Source organism: Oncorhynchus clarkii, chromosome 5 (assembly GCF_045791955.1).
Source record: "Oncorhynchus clarkii lewisi isolate Uvic-CL-2024 chromosome 5, UVic_Ocla_1.0, whole genome shotgun sequence".
Classification (NCBI taxonomy): domain Eukaryota; kingdom Metazoa; phylum Chordata; class Actinopteri; order Salmoniformes; family Salmonidae; genus Oncorhynchus; species Oncorhynchus clarkii.
Window position 1 is genome coordinate 12,307,974 of NC_092151.1, and position 20,340 is coordinate 12,328,313.

The 20,340-nt window shown below is 40.0% G+C and overlaps 1 protein-coding gene and 1 pseudogene across 1 annotated transcript; both read right to left on the reverse strand.

Annotated features, from left to right (window-relative positions):
- Positions 1–2,981: 2,981 nt before the first annotated feature.
- On the reverse strand, positions 2,982–7,387 carry LOC139408358 (zinc finger protein 708-like; annotated as a pseudogene).
- Positions 7,388–10,283: 2,896 nt separating this feature from the next.
- LOC139408359 (gastrula zinc finger protein XlCGF57.1-like) lies at positions 10,284–14,530 on the reverse strand. Its single transcript, XM_071152133.1, has 2 exons — positions 14,245–14,530; positions 10,284–13,632 (listed from the first exon to the last, which is right to left on the reverse strand). The coding sequence occupies exons 1-2, from the start codon at positions 14,438–14,440 to the stop codon at positions 12,479–12,481; spliced, it is 1,350 nt and encodes a 449-aa protein (XP_071008234.1). The 5' UTR covers positions 14,441–14,530; the 3' UTR covers positions 10,284–12,478.
- Positions 14,531–20,340: the final 5,810 nt, after the last annotated feature.

The following is a 20,340-nucleotide window of genomic DNA, read 5'->3' on the forward strand; positions in this document are numbered from 1 at the left end:
CTGCGGTCTATCAAAATGGAATAAAAATGAAAGTGAATTTAGAATGAGTGAACAAAACATTAAGGACACCTGCTCTTTCCATGACATACCTGGGATCATCAACTAGACTGAGCCATGTACCGATTTGTGTTCTTGATCGGATGGCCGGGCAGCCGGAACATAATTACAAATCATTTGTAATGTCAAATCGACTGTAAGAAGCCCAAACAGATCAAATTTGACTAAAATAATTTCTAAACTTGCTTACATTTGTATACGATCACATCTCTGTTGTGTGGGAACATTTGGGAACAGACTTCCAAAATTAAATAAAGAGCCGATTTCCTGGTGTTTTTAATCTTTTATATCCAACAATGAAAACTGTTTTTTTGCTCAGCAAACTTCGGGGGCCAAATAAAGCCACCCACACCAGTTGTGCAACCTTGAGATAGCTTGACCAGGTGAAAGACATTGAGGGTGAATGGGCAAGACAACATATTTAAGTGCCTTTGAATGGGGTATGGAAGTATGTGCCAAACACACTGGTTTGTGTCAAAAACTGCAACGCTGCTGGGTTTGTCACACTCAACAGTTTCCTGTGTGTATTAAGAATGGTCCACCAGCCAAAGGACTTCCAGACAATTTGACACAACTGTAGGAAGCATTGGAGTCAACATGGGCCACCATCCCTGTGATACGCTTGACAGTTTGTAGAGTCCATTCCCTGACGAATTGAAGCTGTTCTGAAGGCATAAGGGGTGTGATGCAACTCAATATTAGGAAGGTGTCCATAATATTTTGTACACTCCGGTGCGATTTCGCAGACACAGATTAAGCCTAATCCTAGACTAACTGCATTTAAATTGGACTAACTGAATTGGCTTTTCTCAGACATGGTTTAATAGTCTGATTTGCCCTAGTCTAGATTTTTTTTAAAGTCAGATTTCCAGAAGGACTATTAGAGTTTCTAGATCGAAGTGAAAGCTTACATTAAACCTGTCCAGAAGTAGGTTTAACTTCAGATTAATGGATGTTGGCCCCCAGGTTCACCTTGGCACCAGAGTGGCGCAGCGGTCTAAAGCACTGCATCTCAGTGCTAGAGTTACTACAGACCCTGGTTCGAAATAACAATTTGTTCTTAACCAACTTGCCTAGTTAAAGCCAGGGCTTTCATCTGACTCTTTACAGAAGTCCCATCCCTCCTACTACTTATCACCTTGAGATTTTTGGCATCTTGGACCTTCATTGTGAAACAGGAGATTTGTGTGGTGTAAGTGAACCGACTGTATTCCCAATAGTCTACAAAGCTTTGTGTGAACTGTAATAAAGCCCTTTTGTAGGGGCAAGCTCATTCTGTTTGGCTGGGCCTGGCTCCCCAGTGGGTGGGCCTATGCCCTCCCAGACCCACCCATGGCTGCACCCCTGCCCTCCCAGACCCACCCATGGCTGCACCCCTGCCCAGACATGTGAAATCCATAGATTAGGGCCAAATTAATTTATTTCAATTGACCGATTTCCTTATATGAACTGCAACTCAGTAAAATCTTTGACATTATTGCATGTTGCATTTAGATTTTTGTTAGTATAAATTAGGCTTCAAAGATTAAATGGTTAGTCCTTACTTACCTTAGTCTGAGACGCCCTAGTCTAGAACCAATTAATCTGAAGTCAAACAACATCTCAGAAAGACATTTTTAAAATCTGGATTAGTTTAAATCGATTGAGCCTAGTACTTAAATGAAAAGTCTGTCCGGGAAACCACCCATCGGTGTATAAAACTGATTAAAGCAACAATTTTCAGCATCAGTTCCAGATAATAAAAATGTTACAATAAATTATACCATCATAAAAAAGTAAGACACTGAGAATACATGGGAAGGGACTAATGCGGATACAACTCAAGAATTGAGTCCTAAATGTAGTATTTAAAAACCATAAATGCAATGTCGCAAATAAAAGGAGATCCAATGCACTTCTCCTCAAGCTAAAAGGCTACTTCTCCCAAAAGTTATTTGAAATGGAACTAACCAAACAAGGTAAAGACATTCTTAAGTCTCTTACAACGGAAAAATAGTACACCAAGGTGAACAGCTTAAAGCTGGGCATTAAATCATGGGCATTCATATAGAGTCGGTCCCCCTTTGCTGCTATAACAGCCTCCACTCTTCTATGAAGGCTTTCCGCTAGATGTTGGAACATTAATGCATTGATTTGCTTCCATTCAGCCACAAGAGCATTAGTCCCCACAGCAATGTTCCAACATCTAGTGGAAAGCCTTCCCGAAGAGTGGAGGGAGGCTGGATTAGCAGGAAAGGGGGGGACCAACTCCATATTAATGCCCATACCTTTGGTCATGTACAGTATTTCCACACTATGAAGTTGGAATAATACTGTGAGAATGATAATTCCCTTTTAAAGTAAGAGTTGTTTGAAAAGACCGGCTGACATTTCAGCCTGTTTTGGTGGGATGGAGTTTCTGGTGATAAATGAGTTAATAGACCAATAAGGAAGAGTTCCAAACCTCTGCCAATAACAACAGTTTTCCCCTCCCCACTCTGACAGTCCAAGCAAAATTCTTGCTTTAGAAATTGCTCATAGCTAAAAAGTGATTTTAAAATATATTTTAAACCATTTTAATTGAAAACAAGCAAAATGAGGTACTTCAATTGTTACCAAGAAATTATATGATATTGACATAGAAACAGCCAAATTGGACCTTTAAAAACAAGAATTCCTTCAATTCTTGCCCAATCAGGACAATCACCTGAACAACAAATTGAGCGTTCCTATGTAGCTGATGGACAAAGTATTAATGTGTAGTTCTGATATTTTCACATGAATTAGGTGTTTAAGGATTTACACAACAGAAAAAAAACACATTGTAAATGATTGAACACAGTCAGAAATATACAACGTCTCCATGATAATGTGGGCTCATGAACATTGACTAAGATTCATAGCAAAATCTCCAAGCATTACGGCAGATATGCCTCTCATTTCCTACGAGGCTTTCCAGAAACTCACCCGAGAACTTCTCACCCTGCTGAATACATCCATGTTGTTCCTGATGTCTGAAAGCAGGAAGTTGCCCCACTGTGAATGATCAAGAATATATCACTGAGTCGACATCACAGCAGCATTATGGCAAGCACTCCTGTCTCTACCTCCTTTCCTACTTCTGAAAGTGCGGTCAGAAGGTTTACGAGACTGATTGCGTGTCACTGCCACACCATTACAGCTATGGTTTTTGTAGTGTCTTATGTCAGAAAAGCCCTTTCCACATCTCTTGCAATAATAAGGCCTAACTCCAGTGTGGACTTGCATGTGGGCTTTGACGTTGTTGGCTTGGCTGAAACCTCTCCCGCAGACGTCACATTTGAATGGCTTCTCTCCCGTGTGGACTCGCTCATGCCTTTTGAGATTGCTGTTGACTGAGAAAGTCTTGTCACAATAACCGCATTTGAAGGGCTTTTCACCTGTATGGGTTCGCTCATGTCCTTTGAGAGCTTGCTTAAGAATGAATTTTCTTCCACAGTATTTACATTCATGGGGCTTCTCTCCACTGTGAAGTTTCATGTGATAGTCCAAAGTATTTTTATAGGCAAAGGTTTTCCCGCAAACAGAACAAGAGTATTGATTTTGTCCTGTGTGAATTTCTTGATGCTTTTTCAGAGTTAGCATGGAGCAGAAGCCATTCAAACATACATCACAACTGAATGGCTTTGTCAAGGTTCCAACTCCCCCAGGAAGGTTCTCTCCTTCAGCTGTGTGCCATTTTATATTGTGCTGTCTCATTTGGTAATTGTAAATGAAAGTCTTTCCACATAGGTCACACATAAATGGTTTGGTTGCCCCATGACGGTGCATGTGAGCTTTTAGGTCAGTGGACTGAAGGTAGCTTTTCCCACACACTTTACATTTGTATGGTCTCTCCCCTGTGTGAAGAACTTGGTGTCTCTGAAGGTTTGCTTTATGGCCAAAAGCAGCTCCACAGGTCTCACATGTAAATGGCTTCTCCCCTGTATGGATTACCTTGTGGTTTTCAAGGCTGGATTTAGTTATAAAGCTCTTACCACACTCTGAGCATAAGTGCGGACGTTCACCTGTATGTCTTCGCATATGAATACTTAGGTCATAAGACAGTCTGTAACTCTTCCCACATTCAGCACAGCTGTGTGGTTTTTCACCGGTGTGGATTCTCTCGTGCCCCATAAGCGCGGCCCTTGATGTGAAACCCTTTCCACAAGTCAGGCACTTGAACGGTCTCTCCAAAGCATGAACAAGCCGATGTTGTGTCAGATCTTTCTTGGCAGGGAATATACTGTCGCAAACTTTGCAACTGAAAGTTTTTTCTCTGTGACACAACATGTGATGTTCAAGCTGCTTGGACATTCTGAATGTTTTGCCACACTGACCACAAGCGAATGGCCTCTCTCCTGTGTGAATTAGCTTGTGACGTACCAGCAAGCGGTTCAGGTTGAAGACCTTGTCACAAACATCACACTTGAAGGGTCTTGTGTGACTTAGCTTGTGAGCTTCCAGTAACCCCTTCCTGGTGAAGGTCTTCTGACACACATCACACTTGAAGGGTCTTGTATGTGTTAACTTGTGAACTCTCAACAACTCTTTCTTGCTGAAGGTCTTCTCACAAATATCACACTTGAAGCGTTTGGTTTCTTTGGATCGTGTCCCTTTAGTAGTATTGCTGTTTTTCTGGCTTTCATGGCAGTCTCTCTCGTTGCTCCCTGGCAGAGCAGCTCTCATATGCTCAACGTTGGATTCAGTGTCTCTTGGGGAGGGGTCTGTATTCAGTCCATCTGTGTCTCCCAGAGAGGAGTCATTCTCCAATGAAGACGTCTCTGTGGGTTTACTGCAAACTTTTGCAGGACCTAAATATAAAAAGGAATATGATGACACACATTGTAAAACTATGGCCCAAGTTAAGAGGACATAAGAAAACAAAGTTGTCCAAAACCAATTTGGTTAATTAGTCAAATAAAAATCAACCAATATATGGCAATATTCTGCAACAAAACGAACACAAGTGTTTCTTGGACAAGTTCAGGTAGTCACTCACTGTTTTGGTTCCTAGTGTCCTGCTGAATGCTGGAGCTCATTCAGCAGGACACAACGTGGTGCAACATTTGATTCAACAGAAACAGCGATGTTCTGAACGACCAGTCCAAGAATGTTGAGATTAAGTTGGCCCCGAGGGTGATTGTTTGCAGCACAAGTTTTGCGATTTGAAACAGCCACATATTGATCAGGCCAAACCCACTTGACCCACCAAACATAACTAAAAGAATGATTAAGAAAAGCGCATGCATCATTCAGGGAAAACATATAGTTCAAGTAGAACCCATCACGCAGCCAACAAACATTGAACTAAACCATAGACAACATTTAACTAAATTGAATGCACCCCTGGTTTGTCAACAATTATTCAAATGAACACCAACTTGAGGATATTACCTGCACGGACTGATGCTGCGTTAGTGACAGGGTTCGCTTGACTGACATTCCCTGGCAATGCTGAACCCGCTGTCATTCCAGGCAACACTGGGAGATCTAAAAGTAACATGCAATATTACATTGAAATATTTACAACTCTTCTCCCTTTCTTTCCACTCAATGTGTGTGATGTAAGTTGATAAACAAAACTATCAAAGATATAGGGGAAAAAAATAAGTTAACTAATTTGCTATAGACAGTAATGACTGTAGGTCTATAACACTCACCAAGTGGTTTAATTGCAAAGATGATTCCATTGTGCAGAACATGGGTAGGTCCTTTCGGTTCCGCTTGTGCCTGTACTTTAGCTAGAGACATTCTATAATGTTCAGCCTTCTCAGTTATTGTCTTCATATCTTCCTCCATCTGCTCCACCTTGGTTTTCAGTTTCCCGTTTTCATTTTGTAAACGTGAGGAGGTCACTAGGAATAGTTGGCAGATTTTACGAATAGCCTCCCCCATCACCAGATTCATCATGGTGCAAAGCTGTAGAGAAATTTTAAAAAGTAAACTGATTAGCTAGCTACTACACTGAACATAAATACAAAACACAACATGTATAGTGTTGATTCCATGTTTCATGAGCAGAAATAAAATATTCCAGAAATTGTGCACAAATCTGTGAGCATTTCTCTTTTGCCAAGATAATCCATCCACCTGACAGGTGTGGCATATCGAGAAGCTGATTAACAGCATGATCATTACACATCATTACATATGAAACTATAGCTACCTAGCAAGTTAGCAACATAGCTTAGGACTTGCCAGAAGATGCTGTCCCTACCGTTATGCTTGTTTACACCGAGTTGCACTGGGGTCGAATGCAATCATGGTTACATTAAGACACCTCAATTAGATCTATGCTAAATCTGGGATGGGACATGCACATTTTACCTTTATCCACACTGCGAAATCGAACAGATTTAAATATTGCTAGTGTAAAAGACCCCAAAGCTCAATCTGAACATTAACACTAGTCTCTTGATGTCTGGTTAAATTGGTAAGCACCTTGATAGGGCTTGGTTCATGCTCCCACATGGCCATATCTCCATGTTACAGCGCTTGTTTACGTGAGACAAAAGGCTAATAAACTATCTAGCATTGTTTGAACACCTGTATAGGCATAACTCGGGAAGTGTAGTTTCGTTGGATGTAGGCCCCAGCTGTATAGATCTATGCAAAACTGTTACAGTATGTACATTTTTTATTTGAAATATTTTATTTTTAATTATCGCTGATTAAAGATAAATGTCATTTTTCGAAAGCCATATTTACAAGCGATTATTGACGTTTCTAAACGTTATAACAGCGCGTCGGGATTGTTCACATGTAGTGGTGGGCGAAGCTAATGCCTGAAAACGAGGCGGCATTCTGCCTTCTCTCTAGTTTTCGAGAGCTAATGCCGCGTTCAAGTCCTAGTCGGAAATAGGAGACTCGGAAATTAGACTAGCAAACTGGTTTAAGTTACACGTGCCTCGTTCAACCAGTTATCAAGTCGGAAATGTCCGAGTTTCCTAGTTCCGACTAGGACAAGAACGCGGCATAAGGTATAGCAGTAGTGACGTTACCTAACTAAACAATTGAGAAAGCTAATTATCTAAAACTTTGGTTCGACTTAACTGTATTCACTACGCACCCGCCATCACGCTGCTCAGAAGAGTATTTGTCAGTGCTCACCTCTCTCTCCGGTTTACTGCAGTCGTTAGCGTCCGAGTGTTGCGCGTTTGAAAGATGGCAAATTTCTTTCATTACAGTCTCGACGACAAAAGCCATAATCGATGTTGTTTCTGACTGGAACATATTGTAAGTTGACATTTTGCCCTCAGACTCATTCACGTAACGTTCAAATAAAATAAAATAGCTAGCATCTTTTGTGTGCTACCGCTGTGAAGCAGGCAATAACAGAAATATTTGAAGAAACTAGGATTCTTCGATGACGTTTAACGGCGGTTGGTATCCAATAAATGTTGCATTACCGCCATCTACTAGACTGGAGTACAACTCCCTTATACTTTGCTTGATTTTTTAAATAAATACAGACCCTACCATTAACACTACACTCAGAAAAATATAAAAATAACACCATTCTACTCCACTATTTCTAAATCTATTTAGTCCTACCTTAGGCCAACAACCTGAAAGGATGGGCACCACTGCTTAACACACCCTGTAATTTGTCTGATGTCAAGTCTTGCACACCCAAATACTTCTCTGCATCTGCCACCAAAACCTACATTTTCGTAGACTTACATTCTATCCCTGCAGTACAGTTGATAACCATTGCTATAAATGCAAAAAATCCAATCTTACCGAAATATGTAACTTATTGGCCTATCCCTCTGTACTGGTACCGATCTACTACTCACACCACTCCTCTCAGGATCCCTCCCCCTTGACCCATCTTACTCTACTTTCTTCACTGTCTCAGCATATGACAACTTCTGCACTACTCTAACCCTGGAAACCTCAACCGGCCTCTCTCGCATGGGTCTTTTCTGATCCCCAGTCCCATGGGCACCACTACAATTAACACATACCACTACTTTCCCCAATGCTACACATTCCTTTGTCTCATGCCCTTCTGCACACCTAGGAACCTCTCTCCTACACACTGCTGCCACATGCCCATAAGCTTGACACCTGTAACAACGTAATGTATTCAGCACAAAAGCTTGTACAGGATAACGTATATATCCTAACATCACTGTCGGGCAAAGCCTCAACATAAAAACTCAAAAGAACAGACTCTTCTGTTTCACCAGTCACGCCACCCTGTGTGTAGCACCAAACGACGAGCATCACAAATACCAGAAATCTTCCTTTTCAGTTGGTCAACTTTTACATTTACTGCTACAGCAGTAATCACTCCTTTCAATGGCACCCTTTTTCTTGAGAGCAAAATAATTCAAATTTCTTGCTCCCTCCCATTCGTTTAACGTGCAGCGCCATCTCCCTCTGACCAACAGAAACACAAACAATTATTACGACCACTTCTGGTTACCCTCACCGATTCCACAGCACCCAACTCTGTTTTTAGCCACCCTGCAACCACAAATGGATCAGCCAAAAGGCAAGGGTCCACTTTTTCCAAAAACGTCACTCCTACTGTCAGACATATTTATCCTGACCCTCAGTGCAAGCCTCGGGCTCAGAGAACTTCACACCTACCACCGCCAATACTTCGACCTCATTCACTTCCATTTCCCCTCCTGTCTTCAGCTCACTCTGCTACTTTCTACCATCCTTCTTTAACAAACCATCTCCCTTTTTTCTGCCATTTTTAACCGACTCAAGCTCACCCTCTTTCTCCCTCAGACCTCCTCTGCCTCGCTTTTTCCCTCCATTCCTCCTTCGTATTCCAAGTATACGTCTCCTTATGATAATACTGCACTTCTGACACGTTTTGTTCTTGCCTTCTCAAGGGATGCCATTTAACCGGCTGTCACAATCTCTGTACAATCAGCACAAACCCCTCTGGATGTAGCACTTAACAGTGTATCCCACTTATAAAGTAGCTGCTTCATCTCGATGTTCTTCTTTATCAAAAGCTACCGCAACACTTTTCAATTTCAAACAAGCGCGCTCTTCCAACCACCATCCATCGTCTTGCTTCATGCCTCTCCCCAAGAAATGAGGATAGTAATCTCAGTGGTTAATAAATGGAGGAATGTATAACGCCTGCCCAGCATAATATCAACCAATCATGCTCACGTTGTCATGGTGTGTCACGCGGTTACTAAATTATTCGTCACGAAAACCCTTGTAAAAAGCCAGGGTATAGTCACAGATAGAACAATGAGATTAGATTCAAAACAATTGGGAACTCGGAAATCTCACACTTTTGAAAGGTCATCCAACTTGGAATTCTAACCAGGGAACTCGGGCTTCTTTCTAAGGCTCCGATCTGAAGATCACTGACGTCATGATTTGACCTCGTATTTTTTAAATATCCCAGTTGTTTTGAATTCGGGCAAATGGGCGTTAATACGAATCGAGTTTAGGTTCACCATCTCTTAATTTCTTAAAATACTTTTGGCAAAGATTTTTTTATAACTAATTCAAGATAGACCACAGCCTGTCGTTTCCAATGGGAACAAATTAGTCATAGTGGGCAGAGCCAAGCACGAGCTAGTGAGATCCTATTGGCCTGTTCTAGCATCATCTGTATATTTCCATTACAGAACGCCTACTCTGAAGTGTGCTTGTGCAATAACGTAATTAGCCTTTGCACTCTTTCGAAACAACACAATTTTTTTACAACTTTGGCAAAGGATAAAGTCTTCAAGACTTGGTCCACTCTGTTCATGGCATATTTCAGTTTTGGGAACAGAAGACTTGAGATCAAATGTTTCATCGTTGAGAACATGCAGAATCCATCTTCTTCCACTGCTGTTCACTGGGCTTCCTCTCACTACCATATTTGGTAGTGAGTGGAAACACCAAGCAGATGCAATTCTAAGAGCTTTATTGGCAGGGAAACATATGTTTACTTTGCCAAAGCAAGTGAAATAGATAAACAAAACATTTACAGTAAATATTACACACACAAGTTCTAAAAGAATAAAGACATTTCAAATGTCATGTCAATATACAGTGTTGTAGCGATGTGCAAATAGTTAAAAGTACAAAAGGGAAAATAAATAAATATGGGTAGTATTTACAATGGTGTTTGTTCTTCACTGGTTGCCCTTTTCTTGTAGCAACAGGTCACAAATATTGCTGATGTGATTGCACACTGGCATTTCACCCAATAGACATGGGAGTCTATCAAAATTGTATTTGTTTTCGAATTCTTTGTGAGTTTGTAGTCTGAGGGAAATATGTCTCTCTAATATGGTCATACATTTGGCAGTTAGGAAGTGCAGCTCAGTTTCCACCTCAATTTATGGGTGTGTGTGTGTCTCATTGTTCTATCTGTGCTTCTGGCAAGAATAACGATGCATTCTGGGAATGATCAGTGCCAGAGCCATAAGTTGTGTTCGAATACTATACCACAGATAGAACAATGAGACAGATATTTCACTGGAAGTATTAATGTGAAGCATTCGGTTAGCGTTACCACTCACTACCAAATATGTGAGGAAGCCCACTGATAGGCAGTGGGAGATGGATTTTAGCCAGCCTTTGGCAAATTTTCAATTAAACATTTGATCTCAATACCGTTTTCTGTTCCCAAAACTAGAATATGTTATGAACAGTGTGGACTAAGTTTTGTAGACTTTACCCTTTGCAAAAGTTTTTAAAAATCGTGCTGTTTAGGAGTGCAAAGGCAAATTGAGTTATTGTACATGCACACGACTATCCTACCGATCCTTGACTTCGGCAATGTCATTTACAAAATAGCCTCCAACACTCTACTCAGCAAATTGGATGTAGTCTATCACAGTGCCATCCGTTTTGTCACTAAAGCCCCATATACTACCCACCCCTGCACCCTGTATGCTCTCATTGGCTGGACCTCGCTTCATATTCGTCGCCAAACCCCACTAGCTCCAGGTCATCTAAGTCTTTGCTAGGTAAAGTCCCGCCTTATCTCAGCTCACTGGTCACCATAGCAGCACCCACCCGTAGCACACGCTCCAGCAGGTATATTTCACTGGTCATCGCCAAAGCCAACTCCTACTTTGGCCGCCTTTCCTTCCAGTTCTCTACTGCCAATGAATGGAACGAATTGCAAACATAACTGAAGCCTTATATCTCCCTCACTAACTTTAAGCATCAGCTGTCAGTGCAGCTTACCGATCATTGCACCTGTACACAGCCCATCTGTAAATAGCCCACCAAACTACCTCATCCCCATATTGTTATTTATCTTTTTGCTCTTTTGCACCCCAGTATCTCTACTTGCACATTCATCTTCTGCACATCTATCACTCGTGTCAATGCTAAATTGTAATTATTTCACCATATGGCCTATTTATTGCCTTACTTTCTTAATCTTACTACATTTGCACAAACTGTATATAGATTTTTCGATTGTGTTATTGACTGTAAATTTGTTTATCCCATGTGTAACTGTGTTGTTGTTTTTGTCACAATGCTTTATCTTGGCCAGGTCACAGTTGTACATGAGAACTTGTTCTCTCTCAACTGGCCTATCTGGTTAAATAAAGGTGAGGGAAAAAAACACTTCCCAGAGTAGGTGTTCCCTAACAGAAAGGGACTTCCCAAGAGACCATTTTGGAATCCTCCAGAATAAGAGTCCTGTCCTGTTTACCTTGTAAACAAATAGTCAGGGGGAAAATATGCACTATTGTTGATATATTTAATGATAGTTATCATCTAAATAATTGAATGTATTTATTTTTAAGCTATTGTGATTTTTTGGGGGGGACTATACACACATTTCTGGTAATTGTGTCGCAGTAAAAGTGGGGTCCATTCTACACAGGAGCACCTCGTTTCTAAATCCACCTTTTACACACCCAAGGTGGTTGTGCAAATGTTTTGTCCATTAATATTGGGAAATCTGCTTAAAGTCCTCCAGTCTCCCTTTCACCTCATTTAACCCGATTTACTTTAAAAAAGCTAATCTCAATAGGTGGTCCAGGTATGATGTGACATGACACAAGTGGGGGCCTTGCCTCTTTTTTTATTTATATATTATTTTAGCGAAAGAGGAATAGTCACATACAAAAACAAACTTTTTACATTGCCAGGAGTCCTCCCCAAACAAATCATATTGATTAATAATAGTGCCTTTGTTTTTAATTGTATTTAAAATAGTGCCATATTAGTTAAATCAGACCATTAATTTTGAAAATATGAATTTGACCTATAATTATTAGCAGTTGAATTAAATATACTAAATTCTTATCACTCATTTCTGAAATAAGTAATTATCAAAGCCATTCAATTGTGCATGTTCTGTTTGTCAATCCAAAACATTACACTATAAATACAGGTAAAATATCCTTCTCCATTCCACAGAAATAACAATTATAATTAATATTCAGCTTGGATCTTTCCAAAACATTTGTACGTGTTCTCATTCATTAGGGCTATTCCTTCTATGAGTTCGCAGATGTCTTTTTAGACTTGATTTTAACTTCAAGTGAGTTCCACACAAATGACATTGAACTCCCTCCCCTGTATGAATCTTCATATGCGCTGTCAGGCTTCCCTTCAGACTGAAGCATTTGCCACATTCGTTACAGCGATGTGGTTTCTCCTCTGTGTGAGTCATCATATGCTTTGGAAGGCTTCCCTTGTCGCTGAAGCATTTGCCACATTCTTTGCATTGAAATGGTTTCTCCCCAGTGTGAATCCTCACATGCTTTATCAGGTCTCCCTTAAAGGTGTAGGCTTTGTCACATTCTTTGCACTGATGCGATTTCTCAGTGTGATTTTTCTGATGCACTTTCAGACCACCTGCAGTCGTCATGCATTTTCCACACACATCACATTTAAAAGCCTCCCCTGTATGAGTACCCATATGATTTTTCAGGATGGACTTGTGAAGGAAACATTTGCCACATTCAGTGCAGCAGTGTTTTTTCTCCTCTGTGTGAAGCTTCATGTGCTGGGTCATATGGTCCTTCCGGATGAAACATTTCCCACAAGTGTCGCACATGTGTCGTCTCTCCTCACTGTGCCGATATTGCCGATGTCGTTGCAGATTACGTGCTTTCTCAAAGCATTTTCCACACACATCACATTTCAGATCAGGAAACTCACAGTTTTTTTTCTTTGGCTGTCCTGTTAGTCTCCCTTCACTGTGCAGATTTAGCTGATGCCTTTTCAGACTACGTGCTGCTGTAAAGCATTTCCCGCACACGTCACATTTCAGATCGGGCAACTCACTGGTTCCTTTCCTTGGCCGTCCTCTTCCTCTCTTTGATTTGAGAGGCTTTAATCCTGACAGTGGTATTCTACTCTCCACTCCATCCACGTTTCCATTTTCACTGTTGTCACTGTCTGGACTTACTTCAGAGGGGGGCTCATAGTCACTGGTTGATTCAGATTCTCTGTTGTGGCTCTCGCCATCAGATTCTGTTTGGTTCTCCACAGTTATGATGTTGAAAGAGTCCCACATAGATTCTTCGGTATCCGACTCCACCGGCCCCAGACCAGGGCTCCATTCCTGCTCACAGTGACTCTGCTCAGGAATAACCTTTTCGGTGAGAGTGAGCTGCTGGAGGTCTGGAGAAAGAATCAAATGTATTTGCATTTATTGAACTAGTTAAGTTAGTTAAGAACATTCTTATTTACAATGACGGCCTACCCCGGACAAACCCTAACCTGGACGACGCTGGGACAATTGTGCGCCACGCTATGGGATCGAACCAGAGTCTGTAGTGACACCCCTTGCACCGAGATGCAGTGTCTTAGCTCAGGAGCCCATCCACAAAATAAATGCCGAAATGGAAGAAATAGGATTACTTGACTGATTTATCGGACTGAACACACGAGTCCCAGTAAAATATAATACCTTTTCAAAAACGGATTAAAGACTATTTAAGACAAAATGACAAATAGAACACTTTTTTAAAATGCATTTAATGGACAATGGCCATATTTTCTTTGAATATTTCGTCGTGAAATTGGTATGCTATTAAATTGTAATTAAAGTAATTGTACATGCTTGCTAGCTAACGTTATGTAGTTAGCTAGCCATACTGCTTGCGTTTCCCCCACATCGTGTATTGTTACTCGTCAGTATATGCTAATGTACTAATCAAAGCCTCAAATTTTAATGATTAATATTGGGCTACACTGTAAATGCATGTCAAACAGAGACACGTCGTCACAAACCTGCTAATCTTTGCAATTTTATCTCTGGTTTGAAAACCAAATCCAGCAGTCTTCGTAGACGTGCAACCGCCCGCTTCAAACGGGAGATTTCTCCCTGGTACTCTGCTATCGTTGTTTTAACTACTACGGATATCTCCAGGGGAACTGCAGCTAATTTTTCATCGAGAACCTCATTAAGTAGCTGTAGTTTAGACATTTTGGGAAAAAAAATAGTGGGAGAAGTTATTGATTTCTGTGCTGCTCAAGAGTTGCTATAGCTAGCTAGTTACAAAAACTGGTGTGAAGTAGGCCAGAATGACTAAGTACTTCCAGGTCTGATTTTTGGGAATATTTCAGAATAAGAGTCCTGTATCGTATCAAATCAAATAATGTTATTTGTCACATGCTTCGTAATCAACAGGTGTGGACTAACAGTGAAATGCTTACTTACAGGCCCTTCTCAACAATGCAGAGTGATATATATATATATATATACCGGTTAAAAGTTTTAGAACACCTACTCATTCAAGTGTTTTTCTTTATTTTACTATTTTCTACATTGTATAATAATAGTGAAGACATCAAAACTATGAACTAACACATATGGAATCATGTAGTAACCAAAATATATTTTATATTTGAGATTCTTCAAAGTAGCCACCCTTTGCTTTGATGACAGCTATGCAGACTCTTGGCATTCTCTCAACCAGCTTCATGAGGTAGTCACCTGGAATGTATTTCAATTAACAGGTGTGCCTTGTTAAAAGTTAATTTTCTTAATGCATTTGATTAATTTCTTAATTTTCTTAATGCTTTTGAGCCAATCAGTTGTGTTGTGACAAGGTAGGGTGGTATACAGAAGATAGCCATATTTGGTAAACACCAAGTCAATATTATGGCAAGAACATCTCAAACAAACAAAGAGAAACGGTAGTCCGTCATTACTTTAAGACATGAAGGTCAGTCAATCTGTAAAATTGAGAGAAGATGTACACTTTGAGGTGAAGGAGCTGGTTGTAGCCCAGGAGAACGCAGTTGAAGCCTTCATGGAGTGTTTGGAACAGGAGATCACTGAGCAGAAGAAGAGTGAGGTTGAGCTGGAGAAGCTCACACAGAGGCTCACATCCATTTCTTGGAAGTAACCTCACTGAATGATTGTCTGTCTGTCATTGGAAAGGGTACTCATTATTGTGGGGTGGGTTTCCCAAATCCTTCATAGGATGCTGGTAGTACGTATATAACATTATTTTACTTGCCAACCTAGACTCATATCTATTGAACATCAAAGAGCTTCATTGATTGACTGTCAAACTCTCTTTCTCTCTCCTCCCCCTGTCAGAGTGATGCTTTACCATTTTTATTTAACCTTTATTTAACCAGGTAGGCCAGTTGAGAACAAGTTCTCATTTACAACTGCGACCTGGCCAAGATAAAACAAAGCAGTGCGACAAAAGAAACATACCAGAATACATTGCCGTATTCTGCGAATCAATTATACATTTAAAAATGTTAGTCATTCAGCAGATGCTCTTATCGAGAGCGATTTACAGAAGCAATTCAGGTTAAGTGCCTTGCTCAAGGGGACAGATGTTTCACCCAGTCGGCTCAGGGATTCGAACAGCAACTTTTTGGTTACTGGCCCAAAACTCTTAACTGCTATGCTACCTGCCGATAAATGAATCTCAGAGGGTTGACTGTCACAGATTAAGCTCTCTGTAGTCTAGATAGATTAGAGATTATTTCTCCCAAATCCTAGGATTGTGAAAATGGAAGTTCTGTCTGGGAAAATGAATGTATTAATTTCTAATCTAGCTAATGTTTTAGAGGTATTACCTCTGAAGACAGCATAGGAGGAAAGTCAGAGTGTTTCTGTAACGTTCGTCGTCGTCCTCTGACGAGGAGTAAGAGATGTCGGACCAATTTTCAGCATGGTAAGTGTCCATTTTAATAAGACAAAATACAAAATAACAAAGTGACACAAACGAAACGGTCCCGTGTGGTAACTAACACGGAAAATAATCACCCACCACTCAAAAGTGAAACCAGGCTACCTAAATATGGTTCTCAATCAGGGACAACGATAAACAGCTGCCTCTGATTGAGAACCATACCAGGCCAAACACAGAAATCCCAAAACATAGAAAAGGGAACATAGACAACCCACCCAACTCACGCCCTGACCCATACTAAAACAAAGACATAATAAAATAACTAAGGTCAGAACGTGACAGTTTCTGTTGATTTGTTTCATTTCAGACTTTTATGGTACTGTACATAATTTGAAAGCCAGTGCCAATTATGAATGCAAAAACTATTTTTTTTAAATGCTTATGATAGGCCTACTACTATCAAAAAATGATTGTGATAAGTGGTTGTTTTATCTACCTTAGTTGAAGGTACGGATTGTACAGTGCTCTGGATAGGTGTTTGCTAAATGACTAAAATGTCATGTAAAATGTCAGCATAACACATTACAAAGAAGCAAAATAGAATTCAACATGTATTTATTTTTTCTAAATAGCTGACAATGTTCCAGCAAAGTCCCATGAATTTCACATGTGAGGGTGGGTGGCAGGATAAGCCCACGACAAAGTTGTACATTCAAACTGTGGGTAGAATTAGAAACCCTGCATTTTCAATGGTCCTTTGCTGGATTGTTACAGATAATATCTTCCTTATTTTTATTCTCCTGGACTAAACTAAAACAAGTATGTAATGACATCACCAGAGGGCAGCAATATACAGGGGAATGGGGGGAAATGTACTAGCCCTGAGTTGACCACAGTCAGGTTATGCCTGGATGTGAAGTGTGCTACATTCAAATGAGCCGTCTCCGCATATCTCCTAGGTTGGACAACACAGTAAGGAATTTCTCACTTGGTTTTGATGTCTCTGGCATCACTGTACCTGGGACATCTAGCCTACATCTAGCTTTCTTGGGGCGGCAGGTAGCCTAGTGGTTAAACCGTTGGATTAGTAACAGAAAGGTTGGATCAAATCCCGAGCTGGCAAGGTAAAAATATGTCGTTCTGCCCCTGAACAAGGCAGTTCCTAGGCCGTCATTGAAAATAAAAATGTGTTCTTAACTGACTAGTTAAGGTAAAAAGGTCAAATAAAACATGACTTGCCTAGTTAAATAAAAACATATACATATTACCTGGACTAACCTGTGCCCCAGCACATTGACTCTGTACCACCTGTATATAGCCTCGCTATTGTTATTTTATTGTTGCTCTTTAATTATTTTTTATTCATTTATTTTTTACTTTAGTTTATTTGAGTAAATACTTTCTTAACACTTATTTTTCTTAAAACTGCATTGTTGGTTAAGGGCTTGTAAATAAGCATTTCACTGTAAGGTCTACCTACACCTGTTGTTTTCAGCGCATGTGACAAATAATGTTTGATTTGATGAGCATTTATGCTGTCGATCCTGCAGGCTGCATATAATATATATAAGCAATAAGGCATGAGGGGGTGTGGTATGTGGCCAATATACCATGGCTACGGGCTGTTCTTAAGCACGACGCAACACAGAGTGCCTGGATACAGCCCTTATCGGTGGTATATTGGCCATATACCGCAAACCCCCGAGGTGCCTTATTGCTATTATAAACTGGCCACCAATGTAATTAGAGCAGTAAAAATACATGTTTTGTCATACCTGTGGTATATGGTCTGATATACCTCGGCTATCAGCCAGTCAGCATTCAGGGCTCGAACCACCCAGTTAAAAAAAAAAAGATATATATTCTACAGGGTTGGGTAAGTTACTTTCTAAATGTAATCCGTTACTTTTAGATTACTTTCCCCTTAAGAGGAATTAGAAGAAGACAAAGCATGTTTGTTACCAATTGAACGACATTTATTGCAGGATAAATCAATGTTAAAGTTTACATAGCTGGCCATACATTGGGATGTTATATTTTACTTTATGGTTTGGTTATGTAGGCTTCTTCTAACCGATCGCTTTCTACCACATAATAATACGATTCTATTATATCTTTATATTTATCATTTATAAGTCCAAAATGGATGTAGCAACTACGTATTGTTCTTTTAAGTCTATAAAAACTGTACGAGTTTGAGCATGTGTCCATTAAGCCTAAGGATAAAAACATTTTTATCAGCATGAATTAGATTGAGCAATAAAACCCCCACTTTTATTCCATAGGCTGGGTCCCGCACTATGAGCTGTCGTAAGAGCGCATTTGTCACTGAATGTCCACTGGTTTCAAAAACAATGTTTGATAAGCAGCTTAAACTTCTTGAATTCAACCATTATTTGGTTTAAATATCACACATTTAGATTTGTGAACAGCCATCCACAACAACCACAATCGGTAAATCGCAAATAGCTAAATGAGAGAGTAGCAGTGTGATTCACGTCAATCCGCTTTGTAGATATCAATAATAAGTGATCCGTATCGCTGTAGACTACACCACTGCTGTCATCCTTACCTCCAAGCGTTTATTCAAGTTACATCATCTTTGGATGCCGGCAGCAGTCGCATCATTGGAAGACATAGCTTGGACTGTAGTCTACAAAAGCCCATTCCTCTAATATTTTTCCCGCGATCCATCAAACCCATTTGGTGTGTCATCGTAGTGGTCTCTGACTTGTGGTCAGACTCGCTCAGGGGAACAAATTTACATTTTCACATTTTTTCAATGCTGATTTGGATGACACTGAGAAAACAGAAGTGTCAAATATATTTTTTCGTAAAAATTATTTCTGAATATAAAAGTAATCCTCAAAGTAATCAGATGTTTTTTCAAAAGTATCTGTAATCTGATTACAGTATTTTTGCTAGTAATGTAACGGATTACAGGTCGTTTCTTTGTAATCCCTTACATGTAATCCGTTACTCCCCAACCCTGTATGTACTGCACCAGTCAAACGTTTGGACACAGTTACTCATTCAAGGGTTTTTCTTTATTTGTACTATTTTCTACATTGTAGAATAATAGTGAAGAAAACAACACTATGAAATAACACATATGGTATCGTGTCATAACCAAAAAAGTGTTAAACAAATCAAAATATATTTTAGATTTTAGATTCTTCAAAGTTGCCACCCTTTGCCTTGATGACAGCTTTGCACACTCGTTCCATATTAGGTAAAGGGTTTGTGGAAGGAGGATCTCTTTCTCTCTCTCTCTCTGATATCTGTAGATACAGTATTTATACACTAAACAAGAATATAAACGAAACATGGGACCAACACTTTACATGTTGCGTTTATGTTTTTGTTTAGTGTATATACACTCTACAGATATCAGAGAGAGAGAGTCATCCTCCTTCCACAAACCCTTTACCTAATATGGAAATCAGTTCCATATTACAAACAGGGCATTATCATGTCATGATCTCTTATGGATGGCATTTAGCTTTTCAGAGGTGAGAAGCAGGTCAACACAGTGTAGCTGTGTTTTGTACTGTATTTTGTCGTTAGGCCTATCACAGACACTACTAAATATTACATTGTTTGAAACTGTTTGAAATACAATGGATGAACTAGTAGGTTATTTCAGACATTTTAGACTAATGTTTTTAGACTGTCCTAATACAACCCCACAATGATTGAATCCTACAAATCCCAGAATTCAGACGCCAAATAGTGTTTCGTCACGTGATTCATGAAAACGTCAAGGTGTGTTTTGTAGCACGAGAGTGGCGCAAAATGTTTTTTCTATGAACTGGCAGAGGCAAGAAGTGGTTCTTCTGTAATTAGCGACCTGGATGAAAACATAAAGGAACATTTCGTAATTTCCAGAGAACAACTGTCGACACCAAGACGAAGATCTATTTAGCGGTAGGAGAATGGAGATTGAGAAGAGGACAAATGGATTTGAGTACACTGACCGGAGCAAGTCAATTAATGGTATGTCGCCTCTATCATTTATTTTCAATTGTGAAATTAACCATAATTCCACTTTCCCAAACACCCATGTAGCCTAATTTCTCAAATTAAAGCAGAAGCTGAGGCTATATCCACGGTGATATTGGCAAAGTGGTTGCCCATTTTTAACGCTCTGACTCCCCAACCCAAATAAAGTGCAAGGACAACATTGAAGTGAACGGCTCTATTATGTGAAACCATTGTCACATTGACT

Excerpts from the sequence above, each read along its gene's own strand:
- LOC139408359 (XM_071152133.1), bottom strand. The coding sequence starts at position 14,440 with ATGTCTAAACTACAGCTACTTAATGAGGTTCTCGATGAAAAATTAGCT. Across the intron at positions 13,633-14,244 it reads AAAATTGCAAAGATTAGCAG|ACCTCCAGCAGCTCACTCTC; the intron begins GTTTGTGACGAC and ends TTCTTTCTCCAG.